General features: G+C 40.9%; 1 protein-coding gene across 1 annotated transcript; it reads right to left on the bottom strand.

Moving 5' to 3' along the window:
• Positions 1-11,504: 11,504 nt before the first annotated feature.
• ccdc167 (coiled-coil domain containing 167) lies at positions 11,505-14,822 on the bottom strand. Its single transcript, XM_061746926.1, has 4 exons — positions 14,698-14,822; positions 14,437-14,531; positions 12,963-13,015; positions 11,505-12,284 (listed from the first exon to the last, which is right to left on the bottom strand). Exons 1-4 carry the CDS (start codon positions 14,746-14,748, stop codon positions 12,166-12,168), a joined length of 318 nt encoding a protein of 105 aa, XP_061602910.1. The 5' UTR covers positions 14,749-14,822; the 3' UTR covers positions 11,505-12,165.
• Positions 14,823-15,108: the final 286 nt, after the last annotated feature.

Raw genomic sequence — 15,108 nt, 5'->3', positions numbered from 1 at the left:
GTTCCAACAACATGAGTAACACACGACCACATACATGAAGATTACAAAAGCTTTTATTGCAAGGCAGATTTCACGCATCTGGCAGCGTGTCTGAATCTGCTAGGAGATACAGTGTGTGTGCGTGCGTGAGTGTGTGTAGGCACGTACTGGCAGAAGACTACCGTATGTCTCATGAGTGTGCCTGTTAGCAGTATTGCACCTTTGTCATGGGTGAATTGTCGGACTAAAGGTCGATGTGACGTGTGTATGCTGCCTGTAATGTGTGTGTAGCACACAAAAAGGTGTGTGAACATGAGTGAGTGTGTCTAGAACAGAGTGAGAGTGCAGCCATGAACTCAGATCCTCTCCCCTGCTTTCTTAGAAAAACACTACGTGACGTGATGAGTGAGGAGGGACATTTTTTCAAGGTACATGGGGCATAATAAGTGTTGTGGACGCTCATGCTGTTTAAGCCTAGTACTCCCGGTTCCTAACTATGTTTACTTTAGAAGTTAAACAGCACATAAGAGGCTAGAATGTTCTCTATGAATAGTTCGTACTCTGGGTTCAGGTGCGCTGTCATTACATAAGGTTTCAATAAAATTGTCATTGCTTCAAAGAGGAATATTATTTCATATATTCAGCTGAACCATATGGACAACTTCATTAGCATGTTCTCATCTTCTGAGATGACAGGAAAGGGAGACCAACAAACACAAAGAGATCAGTGTCTTCCAATGAGAGAACAATGTTAATTACAATAATAATGACATTTGCATCCAAAAAGAGTAAAGAGAACAGAGTGAGGAAAGGGAGCTCCCTGGTAGCAAAATATGAGTGAATAAACGTTAAAATAATAATAATAAAATAATAATAATAATAATAAATAACTTTATTTATCCGTTAGGAACTTCATTTGTGGAAAAGCATCAGCATCATTGCGTGTACAGATAACATATGCAACAGGACAGTACAGAAACAAACCAAACAATCAATAAAGCAACATACATTGGGCAATCACAAATACTGCTGGACTTAGATGCTGTAAACCATAGCATAGATAAAATACGAGAGAGAGAGAGATAAAAAAATATAAGTCCCCCGTTAAGTGCGTGATAAATACAATGATTTTTAAAAAATATGTATAAAAGCGGGTAAAAAAGTGAATAGGTAAGATCAGCTGTTTATGAGTCTGATTGATGAGGGCACAAAGCTTGACATGGCTCTGTTTGTCCTGAATTGTAGTGATCTGTATCTGTGACCTGAAGGGAGGAGCTTATACTGACTGTAGAGTGAGTGTGTGATGTCTGAGGCTATTTGTTGTCCCTTTCGTTTAGTCCTTCTGTTATAGATGCTGATCAGTGATTCCTGATTCTGTCCAATGATTTTGCTGCTCAATGTAATAATTTTATTTAATGGATTACGGTGAATGTTAGATAAGGATCCGAACCAAGCTGTTATGTTGAAGGTTAAAACTGATTCAATAAAACACTTATAAAATGCTGTCAGAACTGATTGGTGGACTTGAAGTTTACGGAGTTTCCTAAGAAAAAAGAGGCGTTGCTGGCACTTTGAAAAAATGGATTGAGTGTTAGGTTGGAAGTTGAGCTTGTGGTCGATTACTGTCCCCAAATACCTATATGAGTCAACCCTCTCTATAGGCTGATTGTTGACAGACAGAGTGGGGATGCTGGATGGACCTCTCCGAAAGTCAACAACCAGTTCCTTAGTTTTAGTAATGTTGAGGTCCAGACAGTTCTGCCTGCACCACTCTGTAAAAATGTTCATCTCAGCCTGCAGCTGACCCTCTGAGTTGGTAGTGTCCACAATAACAGTATCATCAGAGTATTTCATGTATGTTATACCAGGGCTCGTACTCCTACAGTCATTTGTGTATAGAGTGTAAAGTACCGGTGAGATAACAGAACCCTGAGGGGCTCCTGTGGAAAGTAACTTTGATGAGCTGAGGTGACCATTGACCCGAACCCTTTGATGTCTGTCTGTTAAAAATGAGAGGACCCAGAGGATCAGATGTGGATTGGTGTCCAGTTGCAACAGTTTCCTGCCCATCAAGTGGGGTTGCACGGTATTGAATGCACTAGAAAAATCCACAAAGACCAGTCTGATTAAGGACTTGGGCTTCTCCAGATGAGTGAAAGTTTCATGCAGCAAGGTGAGAACCGCATCATCCACACCCCTGTGCCGCTTGTAGGCAAACTGAAGAGGGTCAGCACGCATACTGAGCTCTTCCTGAAGCTGAGAAAGAACAAGCTTCTCCAAGCTCTTCATAACCAGTGATGTTAATGCCACAGGTCGATAATCATTATTACAAGTTGGATTGGTCTTTTTGGCTACTGGACAGACAATGGCAGATTTCCAGAGTGATGGGACAGAGTGTTCGGCCAGGGAGCGGTTAAAGAGAGAGCAGAAAACACCAGACAACTGACTGCAGCAGACTTTCAGCAAGCGTCCACTGATCTGATCAGGTCCTGGTGCTTTATTTGTCTTAATCTTTCTAAAAACCTTTTCAACATCCGCCTGCTGCAGCTCCAGGTTTCCATTGGAGAGAGTCAGTGGAGTGAGTTCAGTTATTAGCTCCTGCCGCTCCTGTGAGTAGTCCAACTGGTCGAATCTACAGAAAAACTGATTCAGACTCTCTGCCATTTCGACATTGTCTTTTTCCCCATCCTTGTGGTGTGATGTGGTAGGATTTCTGTTGGGAAGGCCTGCCAGTGTTTTCACGCCTGCCCAGGCATCCCTGGCTTTGCCTTCAAGAAAAAGCTTCTCAACTTTATCCTTGTAAGCTCTCTTGGCAGATTTTATTTGTTTGTTCAATTTATTTTGAATAATTTTTGACTCAGTCCTGTTTCCTGAGATGAATGCTATTTTCTTTTCATTTAGAGTGGTTTTCAAGGCTTTTGTGATCCACGGCTTATTATTAGGGAATACTTTTACAATTTTGGTTGGGACAATTATTTCCTCACAGAAGGTAATGTAGTGAGAAACCACCTCAGTCGCTTCCTCAAGACTATTCCCACTAATTAACAGGTCCCAGTCTGTGCAATCAAAGCAGCCTTGAAGTGTTTCAGCCACGTTTCCATCCCAATTTTTCACAGTCTTCTTAGCCACGCCCTCTCTTTGCAATTTTGTGCGATATGCAGGCATAAGATGTACAACGTTATGATCAGCGGTACTAAGTGGGGGTTTTTTGTACGCTTTATATGCATTCTTTACATTACCGTAGCAGAGATCAATTGTTTTATCACCTCTGGTGGGGCAAGTAACATACTGCTGATATGTTGAAAGAGTTTTGTCTAGCCTACAACTGTTAAAATCCCCCAAGATGAAAACAGGGGAGTCTGGTGATGTGTTTTCAATCTGATGGACACACGCCGTGACGGCCTCTGACGCGCGTGTGACGTTTCCAGAGGGAGGGACGTAAACAAGCACTAGAGCCAGCTGACCAAACTCCCGGGGGAGATACTTCGGTCTAAACGACACAGCAAGGATCTCTACGTCAGGTGTGCAGCAGGAGTATTTCACATCAGCAGATCTACTCCATTGTTTGTTAAAATACACACACAGCCCCCCGCCATGTTTCTTCAGACTACTCCCAGTGTCCCGGTCCAATCTGAGCGGAATTCCAAATCCGTCCAGATGGAGTTGCGAATCAGTGATCGTGTCGTCAAGCCAGGTTTCGGTGAAGCAGAGCAGGCTTGCTTCTTTGTAAGCCCACTGGCAGGATATGTTTGCATGTAGTTCGTCTAGTTTATTGCGTAAAGAACGGACATTTGCGAGCATTATGGATGGGAGCGGTGGAGTTTTTAGGGTACCGCTGAGTCTTTTTAGTCTCTGCCTCACGCCTCCCCTCCTTCCCCGCTTCCTCTTCGTACCTGTTCGGTGGTGGTCTCGGCTCGATCCGGTTTGTCCCAGTAGAAGCTCCCCACAGCTGTCCAGGGTCGGTGCAGGGTAATCCATATGACGAAGAAGCAGGAGATCACTCCGGGAGTACCGCAGAATATCACCTCTGAAACTCCCCGACGCCGACATAAGCGAATCAGCTGTCCAGAGCAATAGCAGCAGCAGGAACAGCAGCACGGTCTTCTCCATTATTAAAAAGTGTTCTTAGCAAGTGTTCTTAGCAAAGTCACAGTCGTACTGCAATAAGTTGCCACTCATTCAACTTTGACAGGTTTGGACAAACTTTAACAGACTTAACGCAGACTAACACACAGCGAGACACTCTCCACCTGTCGCCATTACAGCGCCAGCTGTAAGTAAATCAGAGAGATTAATAGACAGAAGGTCATTGTAAAGTTTAGATATGTTAAAATATGGTTAGCAGAAACATTGAATCCATGTTGAAGCCATGTCCGTGACAAACCCAAAGCAACTTACATCTGAGAGAACAACACAAGCACAAAATCACATAGGAGGGTCCAGCTGGATCAGTGCTGGTCAGACTGCTGAGAGTCCAGTTGGACACAGGTGCTGTTACGCCAGTGCTAGAATATGTTGCTTTTTTTTTTTTTTTTTTTTTTTAAATACGAAAGCTACGTCTAAGAAGTCTAAGACACATCTTGTCGTAAGTGCATGCATCTTACTAGATGCTGAAGTGTAAAGAGCTGAGTCTTTAGCTTGCTCTTAAAGGTAGGTACAGACCCTGCAGATCAGATCAGGGTTGAATGTGGGTTTTTTCAGCAGTGGGGTGACCCGAGCTTGTTTAAAGGCAGACGGAAAGAAGCCAGAAGTAAGAGAGGAGTTAATAATGTGGGTTATTGCCGGTTTGACTGTCGGTAAAATGTTCTGCAGGATGTCGGTAGGGACAAGATGGAGAGGACAGGTCGTTGGTTTTGAGCCGACTAGAAGTTTAGAGACTTTGTCCTCGTTTAGAGATCGGAAGGAGCAGAGAGAAGCACTAGTGGCCGGTTGGAGTGAGCTGAGGTGGGCAGCCTCAGAGAATTGGTTACTGATAGTAGCAACCTTTTCAGTAAAGTAGGAAGCAAACTTTTCTGCAGACAACCCAGTGGGTGATTGAGCAGGTGGTGGAGAGAGAAGAGAGTTGAACGCCATGAACAGATTTCACGAGTTGAGAGCATTCTGGGAGCATTGATGGTTGATCCACCATCAATCGTCGACCTTAACCAAAAATCTACCTTTTTGACCATAATTCAACATTGATTTTTATCTTTTGCTATCTGGGGTCTCCCCCAGCAGTCTAGACCTGGTTACAGGAGAGAGGCACCTGCAGACTAAAGCCTCTGCCTCCCGCTCTACTTTTGGAAACTCTACTAGCCATTGCTGCTGCAGTTTGAGACCAAAGTACTCTGTTTTAATAATATAAAACTGAGTTTTTTAATGTAAGATGGAGGTAAGCTCTTAAGAACTTTACAGTTAAGAAGAATCATGTTAAATTCAATCCTGAATTCAACAGGAAGCCAGTGAATTGAAGCTCATATCGGAGAAATCTGATTTCTGCAGCTGATCTGAACTCTCCGAAGTCTCACTGCAGCATTTTCAATCAACTGATTGCTATTCACAGTAATTTTAGGAAGTCCCACAAATAACGAATTACAGTAGCCCAAACTTGAAGTAACAAATGTGTGGACTGGTCGCATCACTCCGAGATATGATTTTCCTTACTTGTTGCAGTGTTAAAACGGTGGTACAGTAGACTGCAGTTGTTGAAATGGGATTCATTTGTGTTTTATAATTAGGAGCTGGTCAAAAACAACTCAGATTCCTTTCAAAGCAATGCTCAGGCCCAAAGACAACCACCTCAGTCTTATCTGAGTTTAGTAGGGTGAAATTAGCAGTAATCCAGGTTTTTATGTCGATAAGACATGCTTGTAAATCGGATAGATTATTGATCTCATTTGGCTTCATGGACAGGAATAACTGAGTATATCTGCATACCAATGAAGGCTAATGGTGCCTTGTAACAGCTCCAAACGGAAGCATATGAAGTGAAAAATACAAGCCCGAGCACAGGACCTTGTGAAACACCATGACCAATTCTTATTTACATGGACAAATACATCTCTCTGATGAATATAAAAAACCAAACTGATGGAGTTTGTTTAAATGTAATAACATGTTCAAACCAGATCTAACAGGACCCGTACAGACACAAGTCCACCCGTCTGAGGCCGTGAGGAGCTTGTTGGTGACTTTCAACAGCGCTGGTTTGCAATCATGTGAACTGAATGTTAGCATTACTCTGTCAGGGAGTGCTTAAACGCTGCATTTGTCTATATGCAGTGTAAAATAAGTCTAAAATTGGTACGTTTAGGTTTATATATCTTTTTTTTTAAATGATGGAAAGTGTTTGTACAAGATGTGACTGGTGAGGTGTACTATATACACCTTGCCTTTCTCCTTTTCCTTTTGTTATTCCAGGAGTTTTCTTTTCTTTTAATTTTTTTTGATTACAAAGAAAGAATTTATTTTCAATCTCCTGTGCTGATAGTTTCCAAATGTCATGCTCAGTATGACCGCCAAATGTTGTAAATCACAGGAATTACTTCGTTAAAGGCTGCTGGGTTTTTGTTTTGTTTTTTATTCCAGTCATTTCCATGACACATACCAGCTTCAAACATCTGGTCCCGTTCTATTTATTCAAATTTGGCAGTGGAGCGGTCTTGTGATTAAATTGCATTCTTGCTCCGACGCCTCTGCCAATGAAATCTGACATCTCCTGGGTAGAGATGCCTGGGCCGACGCTGAACTGGACTACAGCTTCACTGTTTAATAGCCATCAATCAGCTTTATGTCTCAGCAAGTTTCACTTCATAAAAGTTTTCTTTTGTTTTTAACTCAAGGGTTCCCATGTGTAAAGAACAGCTGGACCTGTTTATTGTTTAGTGTGCTTTTGTTTGTGATGTGTCAAAGTGTCTTCATTGTAACCTGCTGAGTTTGTCGTATTGATTAACTACCTTATAACACCAGCCAATTTGACCCAATTCACATTCTCCAATGGCAAAAAAACATTGCTTTGCCAGAAAGAAAGGAAATAAAACACACACTCTTAATAATTTTTTGGAGTCAGTTCAGCTTTGCATGCATTTGCCACAGCATTGTTTCAATAAGCTTATGCAATAATATTTATTTCTTTTTCTTTGAGCTCTTCTCTTGATGATGAGTTTAATGGATGATAAATTCTAGTACTGATGAGTCCAATGAGTGTATAGTTTTCTTAAGGCTTCACAGCTCAGTCCAAGTAACTCCAAATGTTGTGAATATGGGATGCATTTTTCAGATCTTCACATGTTTTTTGTCATGGCAGGAAGGGTTCAAAACACATTCACACCATTCAAACCAATCATACACATATATTTTATTCTTATTTTGGCAAATATTCTACTTTGAAATAAGAGGTAAAAGAAAAAAAAATTCTATAGACTGTGATTGGGCAGTTTGAGTAGCCAACAGTGTGGAGATAAAAAGAAGGGAGATTTATAAGGTCTGAGAAAAATAAAATGTTTCCAGCTAAAACCACCTCAAGACTTTGTATTGGTTTTATTAGGATAGAAGGCTGCATGAGTTCCTGAAATGTACTGTCCCCTTCATGCTGAATGAGATGTCTTTCAAAACCTCCTGCGTCAGACTGTTAGGTCGATTTGACCTGGAGGAGAATAAGAAGGTTAAAAAATAAATCGACCCACAGGAGCTGAACATGTTGATTCTTAAAGAGGCTACAAACTGTTTGAGTGCTGTTACGGTCTGTCTATTGTTCACTGACACTTCGGCTTCAGGCTCATTACCTACCGGCAAGTTATGCCCTCTGATATTCATCCGCTCTTCATCATTCACAGTGAACATTAAAGTCAGGACAGTGCTGAGCAGTGTAACGTTCATGACCTGTCAGTTCAACTCCCCTCCGGTACGACGGTGACAAATTAACTCCTTCCCCTGTATTACACCCATCACACTGCTATCCTCTCCCTCTGCTTGATTCTGCTCTCATCTTCTTTCTGGGTGCGAACCGGTGGGAGATTATTCACACCTTTAACTGCAGAGATGATGACTAACACTGAAATCAAGCATAGACATCGTCTGAGACTCTCAGTAATAGGACTTAGGTGATTATCTGGGCACCGTGACTCAACTACTTAGCTGCTGTCAAATCTGCTAATTTGGAAAAAAATCCGTATTAGATGCTTTTACATGCAGCTCAGGAGTCGACTTTCCATTTAATGCATTTAATTAAACTATATAAATATGTTAAGAGAATCACCGTAGGAGTAAATGCATGTGCCAAACCAAATGAAACAGTATGGATTTAAATAGAGTAGTTTAGACGTTTCTATCACTGCAATAGGTATTACGTTACTAGAAAGACAAATATATATTTTTGTTAGAATAGTTAGAAATGACCCAACAACATCCAGTGACTGCAACATCTTGGAAGTGAACTAAATCTTACATAAGGACATCTGACCCGAGAGCAGACACTGGACCTCCACCGCGTCCTTCTGTTCTCGAAACAAAAGAATTCAAAGTGACGTCTGGCATTTTGGTGCCCGGACACGACTGTTTTAACCTTATTTATTACGTTGCATCCTTTCATAACCCCAAGCTGCCAAACACAATAGTGCGTAAAAAGAACTGGACAACCCCCTGTGACTGTACTGATGTTTTCTGAGGCTCTGGATAATACCATTTTAGCCAAAGCTGAAGCAGTTCCAACCTTGAGTAATCCCAAAAAATAAATGCTTATTTTTGTAAAATTTCTAAATTTTGGATGATCTTATGTTACTTTGTTAAATACATAAATACTTTAAGTGATCAATAGCATCGACCACGGCACAAAAGTAAATGTTTACACGTGTGCAGGGACAATATTCATCTCTTGAATCCCACAGAAATGTTGCGTAACGGGCTTGTTGGGCTTGTTTACACATGTTTTCTCCAGGGATGAAGAGTGAGCATGTGGAGGTGTGATGAGGTCTGCGTTGGCGATAATAGAGCGTGTAGGAGGGAGTGAAAGGGAGTGAAAGATCTCCCAAGCTAAGACATTACTCTCTTTAAATGTTTTGGGGGTTTTCTTTTTCTCGTGTTTTTATTCTTTATGGTCACAAATGCCACGCACAATTAAAACCAACACACTATCTACTTTTCGGGTGTGTTTCTCTGTAACATGTACTCTGAAAGCTGTAGTTTATTTTCAGTTAGCTCCAAATGATCCTGCAAGAAATATTCACACCGCTCCTAAAAGCTGTACCACTTTGCTCCACCTCTGATGACTTTCTTCTCGTCTCTCTCTGACCTATGCAATCTAATGTTCATCTGTTAAATTATGATGGCAGATTTTAGTCATAATTTGAATCCTATTCTGGGAAAATTCGTTCCACAGGATACCTGTGATGGCGTCAGAGGCCAATGCTGCACGTGTAATTTGCATGAGCACGTGTCATGCCCCAACACCACTCAAAAATACATGAGGTCCTTGACTTAAAGAAGTAATCATGATCCTGGTAATTTTCTGATACTTGGCAAGGTCTGTCTGATATTCAGGTTGTACAATCTGCAGGTTCAGTCTGAATTGTCTGAGATGTAACCCCTGCATCATAAATGATCTAACTTTATGTCTTGTTCTGCTTTAGAAGAGCTAATGCTCCTATTCAGTTTGATCTTAAAAGTGTGATCACTTACAAACTAGCTCATTTCATACTTGGGATAACTGAATAAACAAAACAAAAACCAAACGTAATGTAGAGCAATAGATGGCTCTTTCATATCTAATGGATTATGATGTCCTTTTCTTTCAACTGTGGATGAATAAGATGTATTTAAAGCTTCTTTTTGACTATCTTATCCTATGGGTATGAAAAAATTAAATAAAATTGATCTAATTTGCATATGTTAGATCCTCATAATCATTCTCCCCTGACTGCTCTGAAAGGTTCATACTTTCTCTTTTGAACCACTATAATTTTGAATATTTGGTTTTCATCATTATGACGTGTGTCCAGATTTCTAAGCTGCCTCGAATGCACCTTACAACTTTTACTCCTCCTCAAAGATGCAAATAAAATGTGAAGAGCCTGTGGCAACAATTATGGAACCTACATTGTTATTGAAGGTAAAATTGTGCAAAAATGGATAAATCAGTGAGTCTTATGTAGGTGACTGGTGTGATCATGCTTAAACAGAAACTTATCGTATAACGGACAACATATCACGTTATATTGAATTGATATGTATCATTCTGTCCTGTATAGCGGTATGAATCATTTTGTCAACTGTTGTTGCTAAAAAGTGACAGACACTTCTCTCCATCCCCTCTATTTTAAAGGGTGTGCCTCTTTTGAGATTGGTATCAAAGCTTTGTTTTACCCAAGATTCAGCCTGACCTTACATTAGGATGAGCTGAAGATGACGAGTCTGGATAATTCTACTCACATCTGGGTCAAAATATAATCGATTCAACAAATGGCAGATTTTCAAACCAAGGCAGATCTAAAAAAAAAAAATCTTCATGAACCCAAATATATGCTCTCGAGTAAAGATGTTTTGTTTGTTTTACAACATATCTCAATATACAATATGCAATATTACTTTTGGCCACATGGGGACAGCATTTCACAAGAACATTAATATACCAAACCCTGGTGTAAACTAATCTATAGCCCCTTTCACACAGCCAGTTCGAGGCGGGAACGTTGCGCCTTTAAGCCGCCTCGCTGTTCTGTGTGAAAGTCACGGAGGCGGAATGGGGGGGCCAAGTGGCCCCACCAATAAGCCGGCAGCGGAGGTAGTCACAGAGCCGAAACGGGGTCTGTGTGAATGACACAGCCGGCATGCCGGCATGCCACTAGACGCTGACGCTGTCGTCACGCCTCTGATTGCGGAACGCCGGCATGCTGTGTGAATTTACAGACGGGAGCGGCGTTATGCCGGCGTTGTATGTTTCTGTGTGAACCAACAAAGGCGGCGTATTGGCAGGACTTCTTTACACCAATATTGCGGAATCTCTGTGTGAAAGGGGCTAATGACTCTGGTAAGAAGGGCATTACTAAAGAGTGGCTTTAAAGCATTTCATTACAAAGATATAAATGAGGCAAACAAAACTATTGTTATATTTCATAAATTCTCAGAAGAGAGAGAAAACCATAAGAATTTCTGATTAATCGGCATACTATAATACCAATAGATCACACTTTGTCTGTTTCACTGGACAGTCTCCAAAAACATAAAAAATCCTGATCACCTCATACCTTATATACCTATGAAATTAGAAAGAGTACCAATAGGGGGAGCACATCACATGTAAAATCTTAGCTTCTATTGTTTGATCTACTATGATGGCACGTTTTGCCTCTTTTAAAGCTATGTGTGCCATTTTTCAGTGATGAACTGCAAATATTACTTGTACAAAAACCTACTTAAAAAAAAGATACAAACAAATGACTAATCATGACAAACGGTTCAAAAAAATGAAGAACCCAACTCCCTCTATTTTTATTAGATGAGACATTTTTGAGAATAAGTATTGATACAAAAGAAAAGAAAACAACCCACACTCACTGTGAAGACAAAATAAAACATTTATTGCAATTGTACTGAAGACCGTAAGGCAAACTTAACATTCAGCTGGTTCATTGGGGGACATGCTGAACTGCAATGACGTAAACAATAACATAGAACTGAGGGAATATACAAGCTGACAAAAGATAGAAAAAAAAGTGTTTCCCAACCCTGTTCCTCAGGGCACTGTCCTGCATGTATTACATATTTTCCTGCTTCACCACACCCTGAAAAAAGGACTGTGTCATTAACAGCCTTGTGCAGCCCTTGATCATGACTATTAATCTGAATGAGGAGTGTTGATGAAAGGAGACATCTAAAACATCCAGGGTTGGGAAACACTGACATATCTGATTTGACAAGCAAATCTGACCAGCAGACTTGTGAAAAGTTGTCAGTTCTCAAAAGCATTTGTGAAAATCACTGCCTGTATGGAGATTAGTTTATAAAATTGTGTAGGGTTTAGGTTGCACCTGTTAAATCCAGTTGGCACTATGGAAAAGGCATTGATGCCATCTGGAGGAGAATGGAAGTACATAGCATGAACAGGACTCTCCTTTTCATGTGTTCGGTACTGAGACCTCATACAACCATCTCATAACAACAATCTCATGAGGTTGACATGACTGGAAGGTTCCTTCAAGATCCTGACTGATGTCATGCCTCGTCCTCGTCGTAGAAAAAAATATAGTAGAAGAGAGCGCTGACAGCTAGCAGAGCGACTGACAGAACCATGTTCTTCCGGTTTTCTCCTCTCAACAACTTCAGCTCCTTGTCTAGAAAGACGAAACAGCATGGAAACCTATAATCATACCTATAACTTGGATACCAATTGAGAACATTTCAGGGGAGATTTTTTTGTGGTTCAGTTAGTTGCCTGTTTGACACAATATGTTCTTATTTTGTTCTTTTTATAAAGATGACTCATTTTCATTACTGATTAAACTTCTGATTTATTTCTACATTAGCACAGTTGTTTAAAAAATGTAAGAAAATAGTAACATTTTGAATTGCAGCTCAGTTAGAAAGGAATTATTCAACAATTCAGTTCAAATAACTTATTCACTTAGATTTTATTTAGGATTTCTGCCACCACTGGTTACAAAACATTTGGGGAAGTACCATACAATAATAATAAAACATTTGGAGAAATACCATACAAAAATAATAAAAACTGCAAATGTTAGCTTTCAAAAGAACTAACAGATAAGCAAGTATAAGACTTGCTGGTAATCATTATTATTTATTTATTTTTACTATTGATATTTCAGCTCTATATCTTTTAACTTTAAGAACCCTAATTAAAATTCTTAGATATAATATTTTAAGATCTTTTGTGGGTTCAAACTGGTTACAAGTTTAAGTTAAAGATCAATATCCAAGTATCAATAAACATAGTTCAGTACAAGATCAACCTTTAACCATGAAAATGATATTCAAGTGTGTGTGCTCACCTAATTTTTTCATTTGGTCATTTATAATTGCCATTTCATCTTCCAGTTCTTGTCTGTGGAGCAGAAGAAAAGATACACAATCAGCCTTGTTATCAGGGGTTTTACTCTGGATGAGCAGCAAAGTAATTCATGGTACTCATGACAGTTGACAGCCTCTCCTGCTCGTGGCAGGACCAGTGAGTGGCCAGAATGGGCAGAAGCAAAGAGGGTATTCTTAACTCAAACTTCTGTTTGGACAGACTGGTTATAATAACTGGTAAAAAGTGGGCACGGTGGCACAGCTGGTAGTGCAGCCGTCTCACAGCAAGAAGGTCCTGGGTTCGATTCCCGCCGGGGGACGCTGTGGGTGCTGAAGTGCGTGTTAGTTCCCCCATGTCTTCAGCACCCACACCCTGGGTGGGGTTGGTGAAAGGGCCTTTCTGTGTGGAGTTTGTATGTTCTCCCTGTGTTCCTTGGGTAACTAATGTGAGCTACCCTCACAGAAACACGCACACACATGCACACATGCACACAGTCCTGGGCTATACATGCCCCCTCTGGCCAGCCGGGGCCCCAGATTGGTTGGGGAGGATCTGGCCGGAATAACGTGATCCTTCCACGCGCTACCTCCGGCCAGAGAAACCCCACCCTGTCTGGTGAAAAGAAGCAGCCTGCTCACTCCTCAGGTTAAAGCGACACTACGTAACTTTTCCACCTTAATATCATATTTCCAGAGTCATTGTGATGGTACATCAACTTCCAACTTTAATGACACCTCTGTCATGGTCTGAGGGGTCTGTATCACCTTCACTGGCACTATGTAACTTTGAGGAGCATGGTAGGAACCCTTCCACACTACTGGTAAAGCACTACCGCTTTTGTCCAAAGGGGCCACCAAACTCAACAAAAGCTGAAAGTTACGTTGTGCTGCTTTAAGGAGGAGACTTGAGCTCAGTGCAGGGCCCTCCCTGGGTCGGTAGAGGATGGCAATGCCCAGGACTGTCACTTAGGTAGGAGCACTGGGTGATATAATGGGGAAAAAAATCGGGATAAAAAAAAAAACTGGTAAAAAGTTAGAAAACTCAGGAGAAATACAAGCAGAATATGCACAAAGAAAAGCAGAGAGAATTGCCGACATGAAAAAACTACACAGATATTACAGACACGGCAAAGCATCCCACAAATATACATATTTGATCAACAAAAAGTTGCCACAATGACAAAAACTGGAAAAGAAACAGAATACAAAGATATAAAATGACCATTCTTGCTACTACTATGTACCTCACAGGCACACCATGTATAATAAGGGACACCATGTATAATAAAGGTACTACAACCTTAAAATGAACCCCCATAGATGCAAATGAAGTGATGACAAATACAAACACGCATGAAGAAGGATACATTACTAAAGAGGGACTGCCTGTACAGTGCATGGATGTATTATATTAACAGTGATTCTCACCCATGGATGTATTACAGTGATTCTCACCTCGCCTTCTCAGACAGCTGCTCTTTCCGGCTCTTAAACTCCGCCCTCTCCAGGTTGCCCTGGCAACGGCTCCGTCGGCCCTCCAACCGGTCAATCTGCAATAAATGCAATATATATGACGAGCCAGTAAACACAGAATAAAACAGTAAAGGCAAAGCAAAAAATACAACAGCAGGCACTAAATGACTGAGACGAGAACTGAACAGCCACTAGCTGGCACATATGATTTAAAAACAATAATAAAATCTCAATCTGTTGCACCTCGGAGGCGACACTGAATTTCTCCCGTGTCTTGTCTTTCACTTTTTCCATGGTGAAGTAAAAAATCTCTAACTTGTGTGAAACAACCACGTTACAGAGCAGAAGCTCTGACTGTACGGAAGTAGTCTTCTTCGTGCTGATGTTTACCTCCGTTTTTGCATGTTTCGCTCCCCGGGCACTTTGCTGCCCCCTATCGGCAGAGTATGGGACACACGCGCAAAATGAACACTACACACTATCAGTGACTCCTGAATTATCTTGGGTCTATTTCTGAGACCCTGTCGTGCGCTTATAACTGTAAAAATATATAATTGTGTATTTTAGAATTAGAGAAGTCCTTTTCCCGTGGGTGTCCACAGCCCCGAGTTCATGTCCTGACAGGTGAGCAGAACTGAGAGAGTTGTCGTTGAT

The sequence above is a fragment of the Cololabis saira genome, chromosome 18, assembly GCF_033807715.1.
Source record: "Cololabis saira isolate AMF1-May2022 chromosome 18, fColSai1.1, whole genome shotgun sequence".
Classification (NCBI taxonomy): Eukaryota; Metazoa; Chordata; class Actinopteri; order Beloniformes; family Belonidae; genus Cololabis; species Cololabis saira.
This window is presented reverse-complemented; position numbering and strand designations above follow the sequence as displayed.